The sequence below is a fragment of the Calypte anna genome, chromosome W, assembly GCF_003957555.1.
Source record: "Calypte anna isolate BGI_N300 chromosome W, bCalAnn1_v1.p, whole genome shotgun sequence".
NCBI classification, from domain to species: domain Eukaryota; kingdom Metazoa; phylum Chordata; class Aves; order Apodiformes; family Trochilidae; genus Calypte; species Calypte anna.
The window spans coordinates 14084503-14107939 of record NC_044276.1 but is presented as its reverse complement, the minus strand read 5'-3'; the positions used below and the strand labels follow the sequence as shown (position 1 = coordinate 14107939).

General features: G+C 47.4%; 1 protein-coding gene across 1 annotated transcript in view; it reads left to right on the top strand.

Moving 5' to 3' along the window:
* Positions 1 to 23437, top strand: part of LOC103531022 (zinc finger protein 462) — a 56564-nt gene that overhangs the window by 26024 nt on the left and 7103 nt on the right. Inside the window, exons 5-7 of the mRNA XM_030468334.1 lie at positions 16303 to 16574; positions 21422 to 21540; positions 22185 to 22240. Coding sequence (XP_030324194.1) covers positions 16303 to 16574; positions 21422 to 21540; positions 22185 to 22240 — 447 coding nt within the window. The remainder of the gene's footprint in view (positions 1 to 16302; positions 16575 to 21421; positions 21541 to 22184; positions 22241 to 23437) is intronic.

Sequence of the window (23437 nt, the reverse complement as noted above, 5' to 3'; positions counted from 1 at the left end):
TGTCATGGCTCCCACACCCTTTCTCTAGTTGAAGAATAGTCAGCTGCAGAAGGCTGGACTATAATAAAACTGCATCCCATCATTGTGCAGCTCCTTTCAGTCAAAGGCTCCCTTACTCTCTAAACCACGTCAAACCTTAAGGCAGGATCTAACATTAAGATATTGTTAGGAATCATCTTACTGGCGACATCTAAAGCTGCTGCCGTCATCGAGCAGCTCGGGTTTCACAAAGTTCTCCAGAGCTTTGGTGAGAGAGGCAGCTGCCTGGAGGAGTGAGAAAAGAAAGACCTACCAGTGTCCATACCATTTGCGTCATGCTCCAGTCATTACTATCTTTTATCCTTAAACATATTATACACAAATTATTATTATCTCTCTGTGCTAAAAATCGCTAAGCAATTCAGTCTACAATTGCAGATGTTCATCTATTGTAGCAGATTCTCAAAAGAAGGACCAGACTTCACAGTTCATGTCCATGGTCCACAAGTTGCAGGTTGCAGATGGTAATTTCAAGGAAGTTACTGGATGCCAGCCGATGAACCTAGTTTGGCTTCATCACCACAAAATCATCCTGAAAAACACTCATAGAACACTGTTAGTTTATGCAACAGTTCACATAACAGTCGTTATGGTGGGATACAAGTTCATGACTCCCAAAGAGTCCATGCATTACTGATTAAACTAAAAAAGCAGAAATTAGGAATTCTCACCTAGTGTTAGATTCCCTTGTGGTACACATTGTACTTCTCCATCTTTCATCATCACCCACCAAGTGTGTCCAGGCCCTTCAGCTAAGGCAACCCCACGAATGGGTTTGCCTTTGCCCGAGGCAGGATAAACCCAAACTGTTTTCCCTAGCAGATTCTTCTCATGCACCACAGGCACTTTGTCCCCATCTACTGTGTGTAGAAGATCTGACTGAGCAGGACCAGCTCGATTGATGGAACCCCTGGTATTAACTAACCAGGTAGCTTTTGCCAAGTGCTTGTCCCAGTTTTTGAAAGTTCCACCACCCATTGCCTTTAAGGTAGTTTTTAACAGTCCATTGTACCTTTCAATTTTACCTGAGGCTGGTGCATGATAGGGAATATGGTATATCCACTCAATACCATGTTCTTTGGCCCAGTTATTTATGAGACTATTTTTGAAATGAGTTCCATTATCTGACTCAATTCTTTCTGATGTACCATGTCTCCACAACACTTGTTTCTCTAGGCCCAGGATAGTGTTCCGGGCTGTGGCATGAGGCACAGGATATGTTTCCAGCCATCCTGTACTTGCCTCCACCATTGTAAGCACATAGCGCTTACCCTGGCGAGTTTGAGGCAATGTGATATAGTCGACTTGCCAGGCCTCCCCATACCTATATTTTGACCATCTCCCTTCATACCATAGAGGTTTCAACCTTTTAGCTTGCTTAATTGCAGCACATATGTCACAATCGTGGATAACCTGCGCAATAGAGTCCAAAGATAAATCCACCCCTCGGTCACGAGCCCATCGATATGTTCCATCCCTGCCTTGATGGCCTGAAGCACTGTGGGCCCATTTGGCCAAAAACAGTTCACCTTTATGGTCCCAGTCCAGATCTATTTGGAACACTTGAGCAGCCTCATCTGCTCGTTGGTTGTTTCGATGTTCCTCGGTAGCTCGATATGAAGGTACGTGGGCATCTACATGACGCACTTTCACATCAAGTTTTTCTATCCTAGTAGCAATGTCTTTCCAGAGTTCAGCAGCCCAGATAGGTTTATCTCTACGTTGCCAGTTGTTTTGCTTCCCCTGCTTTAACCAACCCCATAAGGCATTTGCTACCATCCATGAGTCAGTCTAGAGATAAAGTCTCGGCCACTTTTCTTGTTCAGCAACGTCCAAAGCCAATTGGATGGCTTTTACCTCTGCAAATTGACTTGATTCACCATCTCCTTCATCTGTTTTTGCAACTAGTCGTGTAGGATTCCATACGGCAGCTTTCCACCTTCGATGGCCTCCTACCACACGACAGGATCCATCAGTGAAAAGAGCATATTGTTTCTCACTCTCTGGTAGTTGGTCGTATGGTGGGGCTTCTTCAGCCTGTTTTACCACTTTTCCTGGTGGCATTCCAAAGTGTTTGCCTTCTGGCCAATGTGTTATTGCTTCTACAATTCCTGGACGATTGAGTCTTCCTATCCTAGCTCTCTGTGAGAGTAAAGCAATCCATTTACTCCAGGTAGCATCGGTAGCATGATGGGAAGATTCTCTACCTGTGTACATAAAACCCAGTACAGGTAATCATGGCACTAGGAGGAGCTGTGCTTCAGTACCAATTACTTCTGAAGCAGCTCTAACTCCTTCGTATGCGGCCAATATCTCTTTTTCAGCAGCTGTGTAGTTGGCTTCGGAGCCTTTGTAGTTTCGACCCCAAAATCCTAGGGGTCGGCCTCGAGTCTCTCCTGGAGCTTTCTGCCAGAGGCTCCATGAAGGACCATCACCTCCACCTCCGGTGTAAAGAACATTTTTGATGTCTGGCCCTGTTCGAATTGGTCCAAGGGCCATTGCCTGCACAATCTCCTGTTTAATACCCTCAAAAGCAGCTTGTTGTTCTGAGCCCCATTTAAAGTCTTTCTTCTTCCGAGTAACCTCATAGAGAGGTTTCACAATCCGATTATAAAAAGGAATATGCATTCTCCAGAAACCAACAGTTCCTAAAAAGGACTGTGTTTCCTTTTCGGTAGTTGGTGGGGCCATAGCTGTTATTTTGTTAATCACGTCCATTGGGATGTGGCGATGTCCATCTTGCCACTTAACTCCCAGAAACTGTATCTCTTGTGCAGGTCCCTTTAACCTTGCTCCTTTTAATAGCAAAACCAGCCTCTAGAAGGATTTCAATTACCTTCTTACCTTTCTCAAAGACTTCCTTTGCTGTGTCACCCCACACAATGATGTCATCGATGTATTGTAGATGTTCTGGAGCTCCACCCTTTTCCAAGGTATCATGGATCAGTCCATGGCAGATGGTAGGACTGTGTTTCCACCCCTGGGGCAGTCGATTCCAGGTGTACTGGACACCTCTCCAGGTGAAGGCAAACTGTGCTCTGCATTCTGGTGCTATAGGAATAGCAAAAAATGCATTAGCGATATCAATAGTAGCGTACCACCTGGCTGCCTTTGACTCCAGCTCATACTGAAGTTCTAGTATGTCCTGCACAGCAGCACTTAGTGGTGGTGTAACCTCATTCAGGGCACAATAGTCCACTGTCAGCCTCCACTCTCCATTTGGCTTTTTCACTGGCCATACAGGACTGTTGAAGGGTGAATGAGTCTTGCTGATCACTCCTTGGCTCTCTAATTGCCGGATCAGCTTGTGAATGGGGACCACAGCATCTCTGTTGACATGATATTGTCTACGATGCACTACTGAAGTAGCAGTTGGCAGCCACTGGTTTGTGGTTCTCAGCAATCCCACTACAAAGGATTTATCTGAAAGGCCAAACAAAGTATGCAGCCATTCTGCATTCTCAGTCTTAATAGCTGCAGTACCAAAGGACCAGCGGTACCCTTTTGGGTCCTCGAAATCACCTCCCTTGAGGTAGTCTATGCCAAGGATGCACGGAGCATCTGGACCAGTCACTATTGGGTGTTTATGCCACTTTATTCCAGTGAGGCTCACATCAGCCTTCACAATAGTCAGTTCTTTAGATCCCCCCGTCACTCCAGAAATAGTGACGGAGTCTGTGCCTTTTTGATTCGATGGCATTAGGGTGCACTGTGCACCAGTGTCCACCAAGGCTTTATACTTTTGTGGCTCTAATGTGCCAGGCCATCGAATCCACACAATCCAATAGATTCGGTTGTCCCTCTCCTCCACCTGGCTGGAGGCAGGGCACCTCTAAGCTTGAGCACATACAGCATTGTCAGTATGTGCATTACTGGAGCTTGCATCCCCAGTACTCACACCTGATGTACAGGGGTCTTGAGTCACCAGCATTTTTGGGTTGGGTAACTCTACACTGGAGACTTGAGCAGCCATCTTTTTAGAAGGACCTCCTTTTGCCTTCGGCTTACTTATCAACTCAATCACTCGGTCCTGTAGGGCAGCAGTAGGTTTCTTGTCCCACTTTTTCATGTCCTCCCCACATTCACACAGGATTACCCATAGGGTTCCTCTTACTGATTTCTGTTTCTCTCGATTCTGTCTCATAGGAGGGCGTCTCCTCTTAATGGCTGCAATGGGGCATCCTCCGTCTGTCTGAGGAGAAGGGGGTGAATGCCATTCCTCAGATGCTCTCTTGATAGCTGAGACCCAGGCCCGACAAGGGGCTATGACAGCATCTTCACACTCTCGTACAGTTTTAATCACATCACCCACAGTTGCATCTACCTCTGCAGGAACCCATAGCATTACTGATAGTGTATGATTAAAAGGTGGTGGTGCAGCATGCACAAACCTTCGCATCATAGGTTTAGGGCATGGTACATGATAGGGATCTTCAATGTCATCATTATTATAGATCAGATCTCGCACAGCCAATTCTTCGAGATACCTGATAGCTTTTCCAAGTCTGCGTGCTTTGATCTGTGGGCAGTCTATTTCCTCTTTATAGGGATATCTCTCCCTTACAGCTGACAAGAGTCGTTTCCACAGGCTGGTAGTTCCAGCCTTTTCCCCAAATGCCCGATCAATAGCTGCATCTTTGGCCAGGGATCCCAACTGCCTGGCTTCCTTCTGAGTTAATGTTATGGTAGCAGCCCCCTCATTCCAGCATCGGAGTAACCAAGAGAGAAGTGGTTCACCTGAAAAATGGCTGTAATCTTTTCTCAGAGTACGCAAGTCTCTCATGGAATAGGGCTGAGCAGATTCTGAGTCTGAGTCCTCATCTGACTCTGCTTTAGGGAATGCTGTATGAGGAGAGGCAGTATCAGTATCCTCTGTTTCCTCTATCACCTGGTCATCTCGTTCAGACTTGGAAGGGTTAAGGCTCGTTTCTTATTTCCATTGTTTTCCTTTTCTCCTAGTTACAGGGTCAAAAAGTAACTGTGTGGGCTGAGGGGGAGAGGCTGAGGTGTCTGCAGCAGTAGCAGCAGCAGGGCTTGCTTTCTGAGCAGCAGCAGTGTCTGTGGGAGTAGAGACAGCAACTGGAGCTGTAGCAGATATGCTGGCAATGCTTGCCGGCCTTATCTGAGTTGTGCCCTTGCGTGAGGGGGGGCGAGAAGCGGCTGCAGAGGCAGGAGTGGGGGTGCTCTCTTTACGAGGTGTGCTCGTTCCCCTACTTGTAATTGTCTTATTCCTCACCAGTATATGATAGCACATGAAAATATTCACAGACACCTGAACAACAATGCCTACAAGAATCAGGAGGTTCAAAACTATAACAATCATAATGCCATTTTGACTAGAATCCATTGAACTCAGCCCGAGTGGTGTATTTCCTCAAAAGCAGGCTGAAAATGTAATTACCAAAGTTCTTAATCCTTCTATGAAACACCACTACACCATGCACAATGATATACATCAATATGGAGGACCATATTGCAACGATGGTTCTTAAGCATTTCTTACGGAAGAAAACCCACATATTTACAGCAATTCCAGCTGCGAAAAGACAGATCGCATACCCTAAATACCAGAGGTACGGCATGATTGGTTTAATCTCCAACCCTGTGAAATTTCCAAAGAACAAGGTCTGATTCCAGCTCAGGAAAGCCATTCTTTCACTGGAGTTGGAATTCAAACTGTTCAGGCAATTTAGTAAAAATTTAAACAGGACTCGAGCCAATTAGCTCGGGCCCCACGTTGGGCGCCAATAAATCTGTCACGGTTTAACACTGGCCCGGCGATTAAACCGAATAACAGACGCTCTCTATTAATCTGTCTCTCCTTGATAGAGAAAGGAGAGAGAATAAGGGAGAGAGACTTATGGGTTGGAAACTAAACTACACAACTTTAATGAAACAGTAATGATAAATAGGTAAAATTACTAAATATATACAAATATACAGGAAAATGGATACCACATTCCTCCCCCCTCTCCCCCAATAACTCTCACGTCACCACCGAGGCTGTAGGGCAGCTCTGGGAAAGTCCAGGCTGGACTCCTGGAGTCGGCAGCAGTCGGGAACCAGAGGCAGGAACACACAGATATGGGCTGGCACGGATCAGGACCACAGGCAAACGAACGGACGGGATCCTTCCAGGATGCCGAGAAGGAAAGGAAGCAAGAAATCAGGAAATCCGGAAATGCGGCTAAGATCTGGCTCGGCCCTCGTGATGCCTCAAATTTATACTGAGTGTGACGTATATGGGATGGAATACTCTGTTTGGTCAATTCTGGCATCTATCTTGTCCGTTCCTCCCCAAAGGAGGGTTCAGGTGGGACCTCTTTACTCCTTCTGGAGAGTAAAATGTTTTCCTCAGAGCTGAGCAGTGTCCTTGGCTCTGCATACCAGTCTCTAGCAGTAACTATAAACATCAAGTGTTATCAGTCCTAGAAACACACTGTCTGAGAAACTTGCTGATAATTTCAGCAAGTGCAACTAATTACAAGAGACTTAGCTAAAAGTAAAAGTACAAAACAGAAAATCACCTTTATCCTGGCCCAAACCAGGACAACCAGGAAGTGACAAGACCACCCAGGTGGCTGAGGCTGAGGAGACCCACTGGGGACTGGCAAGCAGTGGCCAGAAAGAGGCAGAAAGAGGGCATTCTGCTGAACATTTCCCTCATTCTCCAGGGATTCCCAAGGCTAGCACAAGATGCCTTTCTGTGGGACCACTCAGTTCAGCTCCCGATGGGGTGTAGGGTCATCAAGAATGAAAACCACCCAACCCATCAGCCCAGGAGCCAGACAGGCACGGAGAGGGGGCAAAGGGAAGGAGGAGGAGAGCACATCAAGGGTGAAGAGAGGACAAGGCAGCTTAAAGCCACCACCTACAGGGAGACTCACTGCCACAGCCTTCGCAGTAGGACGCAGTCCCTTCCATTTCCCACTCACCACCAAGATTTCTTGTGTTCCCAGGAGACATTTTGAAACCAACTCCATCGGTTCTGGAGAGCTACAGGGGCCTTGGGTCATCCTGATACACCATTACAAACCCTCTTACTTTTATATCCAAAAGGACATCCGGAAAGGTCTCGTAGGTGTCAGAAACCACTTGGCAGCTCAAGCATCAGACTAGAAGGAAAATTGGAAAGCTCAGTGAGAGGGGAAGTCGACTGACTGTGCTGGCTTATGCTCCTCATCCCTCCTACACCAGTCACACACGCAGCTGTTTCCCACGGGCAGAGAGAAGGGCACAGCTAGTCTCAGAGAGAGAAGGAGTTGTGGAAAAGTATCTCTGTACTTCAGAAAGCTCCCAAATATCTGATGGATGATGGTCTGCTGAGAAGACATGTCCAAGCTGCTGTCACATAGACAAGCTCTCTGCATGGCTTCAAGAATACAGCACAAGAACTCATGGGTGTCCTCCTACATGCCAAGCTGGAAATGTTCTCCAATCCCTAAGAAAGAAGTTAGGAATTGTCTCCTCCAAGAAGGGAAGAAAACCTGGCAAAAGCACCTGCCACAACTTACCTGGGAGAACAGTGATGAAGTCCACAGGCATGATGACAGATACTGTGGGATGCTGGACCATGTGCACCTGCTCTTGCACTCTGCACATCACACATAAGTCTGGTTGAACACCTGAAGAGGGACAGAGGGAAGGAGGGTGAGAAGCTTCTCGGGTTAGCCAATTATCCCTAGCAGTAGAAAACCTACTGGAGAACCTGAAGGGGTAAGAAGAGTCTCCACTCCTCTGCTCCCAAGGGGCCAATATCCCAACAAGCCTGGCATGTTTTAGTGCCTGAAAACTTTCTGCAGAAGGATGCTGAACTGACAGAAATTTTATGTGCCAGGAGAAAAGAGGGTTTCACTTGTAGGAATGGAGACAAAGCCCCAGGTCTAGAAAGAGGTGCCTTTCTGAAGATGAACGCACCCCCATGTGACAAGTGGCTTCTAGGCTTACGTGCAAAGCACAAGGCTGGTGGGGGGCTGCTTTTCTCCTGCATACAATTCCACATCTTTGGAACCCTTGGGAGGTGCCCAACAGATTGACAAGGAGGTCTTCATACAAGTACTCACAGGACTGGCTGTTCTCCTGAGAGAGCAAGTAGTTGGCCAGTGAGGAGGTATAGGTCAGGCACTGCAGGACAGCATTGAGGAAGCAGGTATTGCCCCTGTTTTTGAGTCCTGATCCAACTCTTGGTCTCTGATGCCTGTCCATCTTTCCATGTGGAGCTATTCCCACAGCAACGACTGCAAGGAAATTTATACATTTATAAAAAGAGACTGTTTTGGCTCATAAAAGCATCTTTTCCAAGTTGAGTTGTCTACAAGAGCACCCAGGGAAACACCTCCAAGCCAGAAACATCAGGGGCAGCCTCACACTGCCATTGAAACTGGCTGGTCAAGAATCACTTAGGGAAAATAGGCCTAGGCACCTACTTGCTTAGCTGAAAGCCCAAACAACTTGCACTCAGACCACGCTCTGTAGCCTCTGGCTACCTTCCTTTCCCTTAAGAGGCCTGACCTGTCTCAGCAGATCAAGCCTTCCTTGTTCCTTATTGTCCCTTGCTGAAAACAAGCCAACACAGAGCACAGAAGGTAGCTCCACTGCTGTCAGATCTTTCTACAAGCATTGTCACCTTCCCAAGTCTTGTCCATAGTGGCAGAGGACAGACACAACCCATTTACCGCATCTGAGCAAAGCCCCCTGGGCCAGTCTGGCTGCTGTCAGGGAATGCCCCAGACTTTCCTATAGGCTGTCAGCACATCAACACTCAAGGATGCAGCCCCAGCCACACTGGTGCCCTTGTACACTCACACAGACCATGCCTGCCAGTAAAGCTGGTACTCACAGGAGTCATTCCCCAGTGTGGGCATCTCCAGAAGGAGAAGACCAGAGCCAATCCCATCACCTGAACGCAGAGATCATTGTAGCTCAGCCCAAGAATTCCAAAATGCCCCAGTTGAAACACACAGAACAGCATCCACCACCAGATGTGTTTGAGTGGTTCCTGGAGCTGCTGCAGAGCTGCAGGATGATGGCCCTACTGTCCCTGTCACAGGACTCTGTAGCGGGAAGAGCCTTTCTTGCTCCTGAAGCTCGACGAGCTGCTGACCTCTCCATTGCCTCGCACCAGAGTGAGCTTGTCTCTGTGGGTGTGTGTCCCACCTTTATTGGCCCCCTGGTAATAGGGGGCCTGCCCTAACCAGGCACAGGTGGACTCACACCCACTCTTTGGCCACTCAAGGCACCTGGTTTATCTTGTTTCTCTACATTTCCCCCCCCCCTTTTTTTGTTTTCTTACCCCGGTTTGCCCTAGCTTACAAACATTTTAACACTGATTACAGAATACACTTATAGCTTACGGGATTTAACCCTAGCTTACAAACATACACAGGATTTTTACACTTATAGCTTACGGGATTTAACCCTAGCTTACAAACATACAACACTGATTACAGGATTTTTACAAACATTTGAACATTTTACACTTATAACTTACGGGATTTAACCCTAGCTTCTAAGACTGACACAAACATACACTGCTGCAGCCCAGGCAAACCGTTCAATGTCAGCCCAGGCACTTTTCACAAAGTCTCTGCCTTTCCGACTTGAGTTGTTCTTCTCCCTCCTGTATCTGCTCTTCTCTTGGCTTCCCTCTGCTCAGGGGTTTCCAATCCAAAGAGCTTGCTGGTCATACCTTTCAGGGAGAGTATTAACCCAGGCACTTTTTCAAATCACGGAGAATGTTCCTATTGCCAGCTCCTCACACTGCTGCTTCTCTAGACGTCTGTATATTGCCCGCATTCTCCACCAAATGTAGCGGGAAGAGCCTTTCTTGCTCCTGAGGCTCGACGAGCTGCTGGCCTCTGCATTGCCTCGCACCAGAGTGAGCTTCTCTCTGTGGGTGTGTGTCCCACCTTTATTGGGCCCCTGGTAATAGGGGGCCTGCCCTAACCAGGCACAGGTGGACTCACACCCACTCTTTGGCAACTCGAGGCACCTGGTTTATCTTGTTTCTCTACAGGACTCAACTGACAGCAATGCCCAAGGCCCTTTGGAATGACTGCTTTGCTGTAGCCTTCTCCAAAGGGGACCTGTTGCTCACCTGTGGCTAGCATTAGCAGAAGTAGCAAGGAAGAATCCTTCCCACAGCCCTGTCCAGCCAGAAAGGTTGTAAGATCTGGGAAGGGAGAGACCAGCCTCTCCTTATATCCCGACTTGACCTCCTCCTCTCTCCACTGTCCTGGCAGTACAATCAGAATTGCCTTGGATAGAGGAGGGGAGGTGAGGAGAAGTGGGCAGGAAACGGGCAATATTCAGAAAAAAAGGAGGCACGTGAGTAGCCAAGGAAGGAGCCAAGTTACCCTGAAGGTCAGCTCAGCTACACTGGCATCCTCTGGCTTTTATAGCCCTGGCCACATGAGGTCACAGGTGCTACCTGGGTGCCACATTATGACCCTTTTGTGACACGGGGTAGTGGCCCACTGCCCATGTTCTGGAAACATCCAGGTCCATGGCAGGCACCACAGTCTATGTCTCCTGTCTGTACTACTAGACAGCAGTCGTGGGTCACCATGCTTCTGGTTACCATCGCTGTCAGCATCCAGTCAACAATGATGAGTCATGGAATCATGGAATGGGTTGGAGAATCATAGACCAGTTTGTGGCAGCCATATGGCCTCAGGGGGACACACTAGGACCCATTCCATGTCTCTGCCTTTGCAGCCCTCCAGGAGAGTCTTTGGGAGGCCCTGAGCTTTCCTCTCACCCAGCTCCTGGGAGTTCCCCACTCTTCTGGTCCTTGACGTAGGGATGGGCAGGACCTTTACATTGTTGTCTTGGCAGGAGGTGGTGGTGGGGATGTTTGGCAAAGAACCGTGAGCTGCACACCGGGCAAGGAGATGCCAGAAGAGGGTAGCCTTGGACCTTCTGCCCATCTCCAGAGGAGGAGTGCTAGGGAGAGGACCCAGAGCAGATCCCTGCTGTGCGGCAGTGATCTCCATGGCGGGTTGGTGGACACCAGGGCCCCTGAGGGTAGCTTAGCAGGGGGGAGGAGGACTGGTGGACTGGTCCTCCAAGCTGTGACAGAGCTCTCAGGGCTAAGGCAGCTCCGGTGCCCTCCAACGGGAGCTCCACCACCCAGTGCTGCTCAGAAGACCTTGCCAGGGAAGAGGGGTTGGAGAAGGTCCCTGCAGAGGGGCACTGATCTCCTCATCTGGTCTGTGCAGCCCACAGAACCACAGAAGCTGCAGGGAAGAGGAGGAGGACTTTGGCATCCAAAAAAAAAAAAAAAAGATAAGACTCAGGGGGTGTGTCGGTGATGGGGTCGGGCCTTAGAGAACTGGCCAATGCCACCGTCACCTGGACACTTCAACAGCAGTTGACTGCAGGGAGTCAGTGGTGTTGAAGTGTCCGGGAGCCAGTTGGTGCCCCCCACCCTGCCAACTCCCTGATGGACTTGTAAGACTCATGGGATGGCAGAATGTGCAATTGCTGTGTTAGCTTAGGTCAAGGACGGTGTGCTCAATGTTTAGTCTTGCACCGAAGACTCCACGATGGACTTGTAAGCTTTGTTGGAGTCTCTGCAATATCCTGGGAATCATAGAATTGTCATGGTTGAAGGGACCTTTAAGATCATCTATGTCCAACCCCCCTGCCATGGGCAGGGACACCTCCCACTAGATCAGGTTGCTCAAGGCCCCATCCAACCTGGCCTTGAACACCTCCAGGGAGGGGGCAGCCACAACTTCCTTGGGCAACCTGTTCCAGTGTCTTACCACTCAAGGTGAAGAACTTTTTCCTAATGTCTAATCTGAATCTACCTAACTCCAGTTTTAATCCATCCCCCCTCGTCCTGCCACTACCTGAGATCCTAGAGTCCCTCACCAGCTTTCTTGTAGGCTCCTTTAAGATACTGGAAGGCCACACTCCTCAGAGTCTTCTCTTCTCCAGACTGAATAACCCAAACTCTCTCAGTCTGTCTTCATAGGAGAGGTGCTCCAGCCTTCTGATCATCCTCGTGGCCCTTCTCTGGACACATTCCAGCACATCCATATCTTTAATGTAATAGGGGCTCCAGAACTGGATACAGTACTCCAGGTGGGGTCTCATGAGAACAGAGCAGAGGGGGAGAATCACCTCCCTCAACCTGCTGGCCACGCTTCTCTTGATGCAGCCCAGGATACAATTGGTTTTCTGGGCTGCAAGTGTACACTGACGGCTCACGCTGAGCTTCTCATCTACTAGTACCCCCAAGCCAGTCACTCCCCAGCCTATATTGGTGCTTGGGATTTCCCTGACCCAGATGCAGGACCTTGCACTTGGTCTTGTTGAACTTCATGAGGTTGTCATGAGCCCACTTCTCCAGCCTGTCAAGGTCCCTCTGGATGGCATCCCTTCCCTCCAGCGTGTCAGCCACACTGCACAGTTTGGTGTTGGCAGTAAACTTGCTGAGGGTGCACTCAATGTCACCGTCCATGTCGCCAACGATGTTAAACAAGACTGGTCCCAATAATGATGCTTGAGAGACTCCACTTGTCACTGGCTTCCACTTGGATATGGACCTGTTAACAGCCACTCTTTGGGTGTGGCCATCAAGCCAGCTCTTTATCAACAGAGTTGTCCATCCATCAAACCCATATTTTACCAGCTTGGAGACCAGGATGTGGTGTGGGACAGTGTCAAAGGCTTTTCTCAGGTCTAGGTAAATGACGTCAGTTGCTCTTCCCTTGTCTGTTGATGTTGTGACCTTTTCATAGAAGGCCATCAGGTTTGCAAAGCATGATTTGCCCTTCGTCAAACTGTGTTGATTATATCAAATCACCTCTTCATTATTCTTCCACTTTCAGCAGTGTCTCCAGGAGGATCTGCTCCATAATCTTACCAGGCACAGAGGTAAGACTGACTGGCCTGTAGTTCCCTGGTTCATCTTTCTTTCCCTTTTTGAAAACGGGGGTTATGTCTCCTCTTTTCCAGTCAGTGGGGATTTCAGCAGACTGCCATGACTTTTGGAATATAATAGACAGCAATTTAGCAACCACATCTGCCAGTTCCCTCAGTACCCGTGGGTGTATCCCGTTGGGTCCCATGGACTTGTACACTTTCAGGTTCATCAGATGGTCGTGAACCTGATCTTCACTTACAATGGGAAGTTCTGTGACTATGGGTGCGTGGCTGGAGCCCTTGCCAGTGAAGACTGAGGTAAAGAAGTCATTGAGAAACTCGGCCTTCTCCATATCACTTATCATATCACTCCATATCAGTAGTTCTCCTGTTTTCTTTCTGAGGGGGCCCAACTTCCCAAGTCTTCCTTTTGCTGTGAATATACCTATAGAAATTTTTCCTATTCCCCTTGATGTCCCTGGATAGATTTAGTTCTAACTGAGCTTTGGCTTTTCTAAGAAGGTCTCCTGCTTCTCGGGGAACTTCCTTAAATGCCCCACATTCTAGCTGTCCTTTCTTCCACTCCTTGTAAAGTTTATTTTTGTGTGCCAGTGTGCCCAGGAGCTCCCTGATCATCCAGGCAGGTCTCCTAGCATTCTTTCCTGCCTTCCTCTTTGTTGGTATGCTTTGCTTCTGGACACAGAGAAGGTGATCCATGAATACTGACCAGCTGTCCTGGACCCCCTTTCCTGTAGGGCTTTATCCCATGGTACTCTTGCCAGCAGATCCCTGAAGTGATCAAAGTCTGCATGCCTGAAGTCCAAGGTCATAACCTTGGAATACATCCTCCTAGTTGCCCTGAAGACCTTAAATTCAAGTGCTTCATGATCACTGCAGCCAAGGTTATCCCCGAGCCGCACATTGGTCATCAGCCCCTCCCTGTTTGAGAGAACAAAACCCAGCATAGCACCTTTTCTTGTTTCTTCTACCATTTGGTGGAGGAAGTTGTTATCTATGCATTCCAAGAACATCCTGGATTGCTGGTTCCTTGCTGTGTTGTCCCTCCAGCAGATGTCAGGGTGGTTGAAATCCTCCACGAGGATCAGGGCCTGTGAACGTGAACCCACTTCTATCTGCCTGTGGAGGGCCTCACCTGCTTGGTTCTTCTGGTCAGGCGGCTTGTAGCAGACCCCTACTGTAACATCACCTTCCAATACTATCCCTTTAATCTTAAACCATATGCTCTCAACCTCCTCATTCTCATTCCTCAGATGGAGCTAACATCTATTCCATCTGGTCACTGATGTAGAGGGTAACACCTCCTCCACTCCTGCCCTGCCTGTCCTTCCTAAAGAGCTCGTATCCGTCTATCCCTACATTCCAGTCATGGAAATCATCCCACCAAGTTTCATAAATAGCCACTATTGTCATGGCTTTCCAGCAGCACTTAATTAATTCTGTTTATTGCCCAAGCTGCATGCATTTGCATAGAGGTATTTCAGCTGGGCTGGCTGTGTCACCCTCTTGTGCAAATCCCCTCGAATTCCCTTGGGGTGTCCTGATGTATCATCCTTAGCTTGTCTCCAGGCACCAAGTTGAGAGCCTTTACTATCACTCCTTCCCTCTTCCCTTGTTGTTCTGGCCCACTGTTTGTCACAGGCAAGCATGAGATTATCAGGCCCTTCAAAGCTAGTTTAAAGCCCTATCAATGAGCCCTGCTAACTCCTGCCCTAGAATCCTTTTTCCCCTCTGGGACAAGTGCATCCCATTAGCTGCTCGCAGCTCTAGTGTCTTGTATACCCAGTCGTGATTATAAAATCCAAAGCCATGAATTAAGCTGTTGGCTCTTCCTATGTATTCCCTCATCCATCGCCGATATCAGAGGGATGGAGCAGAACACAACTTTGAGCTCCTGATCCCTTTACCAGTTGCTCCAAGGCCCAATTGATTGAGCCTCTCATTGTTACATTATCAATGCCCACCTGAAAGAACAGAAGCAGGTAATAATCAGAAGGACTCACAAAGGTGGGAAGTTTATCTACGACTTCCTTTACCTGGGCACCGGGGAGACAGCAGACCTCTCTATGAAGCGGGTTTCATTTGCATATCATGCCCTCTGCTCCCCTCATGCATGCAGTCACCTACAACAATGGCCCTTCGATTTTTCTTTTCAGGGTCAGTTTTGATAGCTGGCTTGAGGCGAGTCAGCCTTGGTGGCACTTCTGGCTTTCATGAGTCCCCATCCTTGTTCACAACCAGTTCCTCCTGCAGAGTCTCATACCTGTTCTGCAATGGCGCTATAGGTGGTGTGCTTCTTAAAGGAATACACTTGCTCCATTTGTTTTGTTTCTTTCATCAGGCAGAGGCCTGTTCCCATTGACCCTGCTCACGTGGGTTACTATAGGAAGGCTGGGGAGCTTGCTGATGAGAGGATATGGAATCTTCTGCTCCACTAAGAGTTACCTCCCCTTCCGTTTTTGTAGACAGTTTATGGGAGTAGTCAATGTCGTTCTCACTCTTCCTAATGTTTCTCAACCTACTCACTTCATCCCTGAGCTCCATCACTTCATCTTAGAGCTGTGCCACCCAGCTGAGCAGGTCATCAACCTGCTCACGCTGCAGCCACAGTCAGTGTTACCCCTGATGCCAGTGAAAGGCTGTGGCATTCCTCAGAGCCTGTAGCCTGGATACCAATGCACATTTTGGTGGATGCTGGGACTAGTCTTCCTCCTCTGAGTAGCTACCATCACTCCTTAAGTAAATGACTGTTTGGCATGTTAATACCTCTTTTAGATTTACCAGGGTGGTGCTGGTTCCAAGGGTGGTCATTCCAAGGACGGATGGCACTATGCACAGGAGAGCAGAAGGATCTTGTTGCGTTACCTGTCCTTCCCTGAGCAGGGGAGGAGCCCTGCCGCTTGTGCTGGCCATGCAAACTGCCCTGCCATGCCACTCTTCACTGACATGCCATGCCTCACTGACATGCCATGCCCCTGTTTGCCTGCTCCTTTTCATTGGCGCTCCCCAGGCCTATTTAAAAGTCCCATGCAGCTCCTGGCCCCACCTCCTGCGTGCCTGATTGGTTGCACAAATTTAAGGGTCCTGATGTGGCTTGGGCTGTGAGTGGGTTCCTGCTATGCTAATTAACACTTGGGAAAGGGACCAAGAGATGGGTAGTTTGCTTTTTAATGTATATACATATATATATATATATATATAATTAAAGACTAGTCTCTTTTTATACAGAAAGTTATTAGTGTAGTATGGTATGAATACCTTTAGAAAGTGAATGCAGTGGGAAACCTAGACATTAAAATTAATACATAGGAGAGACTGAGGGGCAGAAGGGATAGACAATTGATGGCTTTGGGGTGGGTATGTGTTTTTTAGCAGGAAGTTGAAGATTCTTCAAGCGCAACTTTGGAGGGTTTTGAGGGAGACAAAGACCCTGGCGCTGTGGAATTTACAGAAGCTGAATCTGGAGCGTATCTGGAAGATGAAACCAGGCCTGGGGGATACCACTGCAGCCAGTGTGACCGGATTTTGATGTCTATGCAGGGTCTGCGATCTCATGAGAGGGGTCACTTGTCTCTGGCCATGTTTACCCGGGAAGACAAGTACAACTGCCAGTACTGTCCCTTTGTCTCCGCTTTCAGGCACAAGTAAGTTATGGTTTGTTTTCAACAGAAGCACAGAGTACCATGACTGTTTCTCATGTTGGTTGACACTGAAGGAGAGCACATTCAATTGATTTCAAGACACATTTTTCTCTTTCTCAAGATTTAGGCATTTTCTGTACCCCTAAACATTTTTGTCTTTGCATGTGACTATAAAAAGTCCTATTACTATATCTTCTTGCCTTCAAGTTCTCTTTTTGTTGTGTCTAGAGGAAATGCACACCAAGGTGCCCACCACTTATGCAGTCCTGTCAAATACATGAAATTAAAGAAGTCATAAAGAGGAAAAAGTATTTTTTACTACCATTTACTTCCATTTAACTAACTTATTTTTAAATAGTACTATGACTTATTTGATTGAGAGAGGTTTCATTTCTAGTGCTGAACAGTTATAACAAACCAATCTTAAAGTTAGATTTGTTTTTTCTTATTTGTGTTATGCTATTTCAGTCTATTAACATGGTCTTCACATGTCACAGTTTAACGCTGTCCTGGCAATTAAACTGAATAACAGATGTTCTCTATTAACCCCTCTCCCCTCCCTGATAAAAAAAGGAGAGAGAATAAGGGAGAGAGACTTATGGGTTGGAAACTCAACTACACAGCTTTAATGAAACAGCAATGATAAAAAAGAACAATTACTAAATATATACAAATATACAGGAAAATTGATACCTCGTTCCTCCCCCCTTCCCCCAATAACTCTCAGGTCACCACCAAGGCTGCAGGGCAGCCCCTCAGAAAGTCCAGGCTGGACTCCTGGGGTCAGCAGCAGTTGGGAGCTGGAGGCAGGAGCACACAGATTCAGGCTGGCACAGAACAGGACCACAGGCAGACAAACAGACAGAATCCTCCCAGGATGCCAAAGCAAAGAGGGACAGGCAAAGAAGAGGAGGAAGGGAAGGGGTTTGACTCTCGTGATCCCTCAAATGTATACTGAGTATGATGTGTATGGGATGGAATACTCTGTTTGGTCAGTTTTGGTCATTTATCTTGTCCGCTTCTCCCTAAAGGAGTGTTGCAGGTGTGACCTCTTCACTCCTTTTCTCTTTCCGGAGCCCAAGATGTTCCTCAGAACTGAGCAGTGACCTTGGATCTGCAGACCATTCTCTAGCCGTAACTATAAACATTGAGCGTTATCAGTCCTCGAAGCAGACAATGAGTGAGAAACTTGCTGTTAATTTCAGCAAGTACAGCTACTTATGAGACTTAGCTGAAAGCAAAATTACAAGACAGAAAATTACCTTTATCCTGGCCCAAACCAGGATATCACATCAGTGTGGTATACTTGAAATGGGTTGAGGAAATCACCCCTGATCTGATGTAAACCATGAAAAATGCATGGTCATAATAAATAATCAAAAGTTTCTCATTACTTTTTTTTTTTGTCTACAGCTAGGAAGCTTGAGAATTCTTTTAAGCATTTTTACTCATGGCTTGCCACAAGGAAGTAAAGCTTATTGCTGTTGGTTTGTTGTTTTTTTTTACTGGCATCATAGACTGGCAAATGAATATATGCGTTCTCTGTAGCTTCTGGGGGGAGAACTCTCCCGTCCCCCCATCCTGTGTCAATCCCCCTTCCCTCCAAAGAAGAGAGATCCAGGTTCTTGTTTAACATAAGCATTGATAGTACTGTCAGTGACACCATTAAATTGGGTGAAGTTGTCACTGTTCTGTAATTAAAAGCATGTCAGAAAGAAAGAATGATATAAGAAATATTTCTAAACCCTTGTGTTAGAAAAGCAGCATTTCTGTCAGTATCACAGCATGGTTCCTATATGCGTGAGCAGCGGGGGATAATAGTCCAAGGGCTGGGCAGACCTTGGCGGTCTCTCATAAACATCCTGGATCTGTGCTCCTGACAATCAGCAAACCTCCCTGTGCAGCAGGTCAGGTCAGCATCTCCCCTGCAGAACGGAGTCTCCCACTATTATCACTCATTACTTTCCCCCTGGTGCTGTTGCATGGTTCAGGTGTAGCCAGCTCTGATGCTTCATTGGACAGAGCTCCCGGCCCCTCATCTGCAATCAGAACATATTCTATAGTTGCACATCTGATGGTGAAGCAGCTGTCCTCCCAGTGCCAAATATCACAAGCTTCTAGCCTTTGCCATCTTGGTAGTCTCAATAAATACAAATAAACATATATAAATACAGAGACTGTGCGCTCCTCCTTCAGTATAATTAGGAGTTTGGGCTTTTGTCTCTGCATGATCTCTGAGAAGATCCTCCTAATCTTTTCCTCATTATCCAAGGAGACAGTTTTCCTCTGTCACATCCTCAGTGAGAAACTTCAGACATTCTCTGTAGCCCCAGACAAGGAGAGGAGAGGAGTTGGAATGAACCTACAGTGATCATCTGCTCCAACTGCCTGGCCACTTCAGGGCTTACCAAAAATCAAAGGATGTTATTAAGGGCATTGTCCTAATGCCTCAAACACTGACAAGTCTTGGGGCATCAACCAACTCTCTAGGAAGCCTGTTTAGTGTTTGACCATTTGTTGGGAAACTGTTTGGAAGAAAACAGACATGTGAGCAATCCTGACTATTTAGCTTTAGCTAGAGTAAGCTAAGGGCCTCGAGGCCCAGCTGCAAGGTTACTGAAAGATGAGCTATGGGAAAAAGATAAGGGAGCTGGCAGCAGAAAAGAAGAATAACAGGACAATGATGTAGCCAGCACAAGTTCTGTGAGAACAGGATTTGAGGCCAAGATATAGCCACCTGCAAGATATCGTTCTATAACAAGGGCTCTATATAAAGCGAGTGTGAATTGTTAATAGACGACTTCACTTTAACCATATTGGTGACTACGTGTTGTCCTTAAGCCTCCGCGGATTTTCTACAACCATTGTCTCAGTAAAGAAATCTTTCCTAATGTTAAGCCTGAACCTCCCTTGGAGCAGCTTTGAATCATTCTAACATGTCCTGTTACTGGATACCAAGAAGACATCCCTCTCCACTTCCCCTCCTCAGGAAGATGCAGAGAGCAATGGGGTTGCCCCTCAGCCCCTTTTTCTCCGAAGTAGGCAAGTCCAAAGTCCTTAGGTGCTCCTCATAGGCCATACCTTCCAGCCCTTTCACCACCTTTGTTTCCCTCCTCTGGACGCAATCAAGGACCTTAATATTCTTGTTAAATATTGGGGCCCAGACGTGCACACAGTACTCAGGGTGAGACTGCACCAGCGCTGAATACAGTGGGATCATCACCTCTTTTGACTGGCTGGTTATACTGCATTCAATGTATCCCAGGATGCGTTTTGCGCTTTTGGCTTCCAGGGCACACAATGACTCCTACTGAGCCTGCTGTCAACCAGCACCCCCAGATTCCTTTCCACAGGGCTGATCTCCAGACACTCCTCTCCCAAACTATATTTGTGCTCAGTGTTACTCCATCCCAGGTGCAGAATCCATCATTTGGACTTTTTAACTTTCATCCCATGAATCATACTCCAATGCTCCTATCTATCCAGATCCCTCTGCAAGGCCTCTCATCCCTCAAGACAGTAATCAACACCTCCCAGTTTAGGATCATCAGCAAACTTGCTAATGATATGTTCAAATCCTGCATCCAGCTCATCACCAAAATATTGAACACAACTGGCCCTAGAACTTGAGTCCTGAGGAACACTGCTGGTGACCGGTCACCAGTCAGATGCAGCCTCATTCACTACAACACTTTGAACCCTGCCCTTCAGTCAATTCTTCACCTAGATCAGCATGTATCTGCTCGACCCACAGTTGGTCAACTTGTCCAGAAGGATGCTGTCAAGGACAGTAGGAAAAGCCAGTATCAATCTGTCCTGCTGGGGCTTGGGCTGTGAGTGGGGGTGTCCTGGAGCCCAGGAACCCCTCTGTACAACGTGATCTAACCCTCACCCCAGGGTTACCTGCTGCTGCCTTGCCAACTGACTGATTGTATGTTCTTACTCTGCAATTTAAATCTCCCGTGCAGCTCCTTCAGAAAGTTTCCCCTGCAGAAAAATAGCACCTGGTCACAGCAGAAGGATGCTGTGAGGGACGGTATAAAAAGTCTTACTAAAATCCAGAAGCACTACATCCACTGCCTTCCCTACATCCACTAGGTGGGTGAACTTTTCAGAGAATCATAGAATGGATTGGGCTAGAAGGGACCTTGGAAATCAGCTGCTGAACAGCTTCCTGCTGCTCTGATTTCCCCTGCAGAAAAATAGCACCTGGTCTTTTCCACCCCCTCTTCTGTTGTTAAGCTTCATGAAGGGTGTCCTAGTCCATTACATCTGAAACTCTGCCACTTTTACTCCCAAAAGTCATTGACTCTAGACAGATTGCTGGTACCTTCCTCCAGAGTAGGTTGTCTGGTCTGCTTTTGCTGCTGTAACCAAATGAAAGCTTCTTCAGTAGAGCTAGAAAAATATTTTCCTTTCCTTAGGAGGAGAAAGGGGTCATATTTTCACAAAAACATTTCACAGAAATAATCCTGTAGTAATATTTTGATTGTTCTGTTTGAGGGTTTTGTTTGTTTGTTTATTCTTCAAGTAACCTTTCTCCTATAAGTTACTATCTTGTTAGTCTGGATTAGGTAAAATTTAATTGATAGTAATTTTGCCCAATAGACTTTAAGTGGCTTGCATTCTGTGTGATAAAATTAGTCACAGATATTTTTCTTCCTCAGATTAGACTCAGCCTTTTTCTGTAAGCAGACCTTTTGGATGTAAAGAACCGGCATGAGAAGGATAGCTGAGCCTGGCCTACTCTTAAAATTTCTTTTTGTTACTAGGTTTTTTGTCTTGCATCTGAAGGAATAGCTAAAATTATTTAATATTTTGTTTCCTTTTTTTGTCTGTCTTTTGATCAGTCTGGATCGTCATATGCAGACTCATCATGGACACCATAAGCCATTCTGTTGCAAGCTCTGTTCATTCAAGTCCTCTTACAATAGCCGCTTGAAAACCCATATACTCAAAGCTCATGCTGGTAAGTCAATCCGTTCCTTGCTCGTGCTCTCGTCTTCTCCCAGTCTCTTTCTCTTGCTTGCAGGCACACATACTTTATCTTGTGTGCTCCCTCTTGCTCAACTTCACACACACACAATCTCTCTCCCTCGTGGGCAGTCACGCATGCTCCCCGCACTCCCTTGCATCATCTGAAGATCTTGTGTGGTTGTGCACTCTCCCTCTCTCATGTGTGGTCATGTGCTCCCTCTCTCTCTTATGCGCCCCTTCTCAATCAACCTTGTTGTGCTCTTTCCCTCTCTCCCTCACGTGCAGTCATGCTTGCTCTCCCTCTCTGTCTAGGTTGTGATCTCCCTCTCATATGTGGTCGCTGTCCTTTGTGTTATCCTTTTCTCTTGCTCACTCTGTCACGATTGTGCTTGTGCTCCCTCTTCATGTGCAGCTGTGCTCTCATGAGCTGCTTCTTGTTTGCTTCCTCTCACCCTCACACTCACATGTTCCCTGTTGCTCAACCTTGTGTGGGGTCATTCTCACTCTCCCTCTCTAGGTTGTACATGCTGTTCCTCTCTTGGGTGTGATGGCACATGCTCTCCCTCACTCAGTCACAAATTCTTTATGTCTGTAGTGCTCTCTCACAGACCATTGCATGCTCTCCCTCATTCACAGTTCTGTTTGCTTTCCCTCTCTGGGTCACGTTCTCCCTGTACCTCATGTGTGGCTGTGTATGCTCCCTTCCTCTCCGTGACACATTCTCCCTCTCTCTCTTTGTCGAAGTCTCTCAGGGGATATGCTTGTCCTCCCTCTCTGTTGCTCCCTCCTGCACTCCCTTGCTCCTGGTCACCTGCTCTACATTTCTCTCCAAGTCGGGCTAGGTTTCTCTTGTTTGTGGGTTCTTCCTCTCACATGTTTCTCTAGTGGTCGTGTTTGATGATGCTAGCTTTCCCTTACTCTCTTGGTCAAGGTCTTCTGCTCTCTTTGTCGGTCATGCACTCTGCTTCTTGCAGTTACGTGCTCTCTATCAGTTACATCTTCTTCCTCTCTCTGTCTCTGGCATGGTCAAGCACTCTTTCTCTCTTTGGAACACGGTGTCTCAGTCTGTGTGCGTCTTTATCCCTGTTGCTCTCAATCTGTGACTCTGTCAAGTGCTCTGGCTCCTTCTGCCTTGTGTGTACTGTGTTGTGTTTTTGTGCTTTCCCACTCTGGGTCATGTGCACCCTTCCTCTTTCTTTGGGTTGTGCACTCTTGCATGCACACGCTCTTCCCTCTCAGTGAGTTGCCTCCTTACTCCCTCTCTCTTGCTTTTCCCTGCCCTGGGGTGCGTCTGTGTGCATGTGCTCGCTCTCTCTCCCTGGGACATGCACACGTGTGTGCTCTCTCCCTGTATTGCATGCTCCTCTCTCACTCTGTTTTGCGCTCCCCGGGTTGCACACTCATGAGAGTCTTGTGTTCTCTCTGCCTCGTGCAATCCTCTCTCAATCTGTGCTGCACATACTGTCTCTGGGGTGTACACTCTCTCTGTCTCTTGGTATACTCTTATTTGTGCACTGTCTCTGCATTGTGTAGTCCTTTAGGCCCTACAGTCTGTCTCCTGGGGCTGTGTGTGCACTCTTGCATGATCTCTCTGGGTTATGGTTCTTGTTCTGTGGACCATGTGAGTTCTCTGGGATATGCACATGCACTTGCTTTTGATTATGCATGTGCATTCTCATTCTGGGTCACGTGCTCTGTCTCTCCCCTGGTCATGCACACACGCTCTTTCACTGTTTCAGTCTAGGCTGTGATATCTCCCTTGCTCTGGGTGGGATGTGCGCTCTCATGCTCAGTCTCTCTGGATGGTGGGCACCTGCTTGGTCTATCTGGATCATGTGCACGCTCACTCCTTTTGTCATGTATGCCTTTCTCAGGGTCACTCTGTGGGG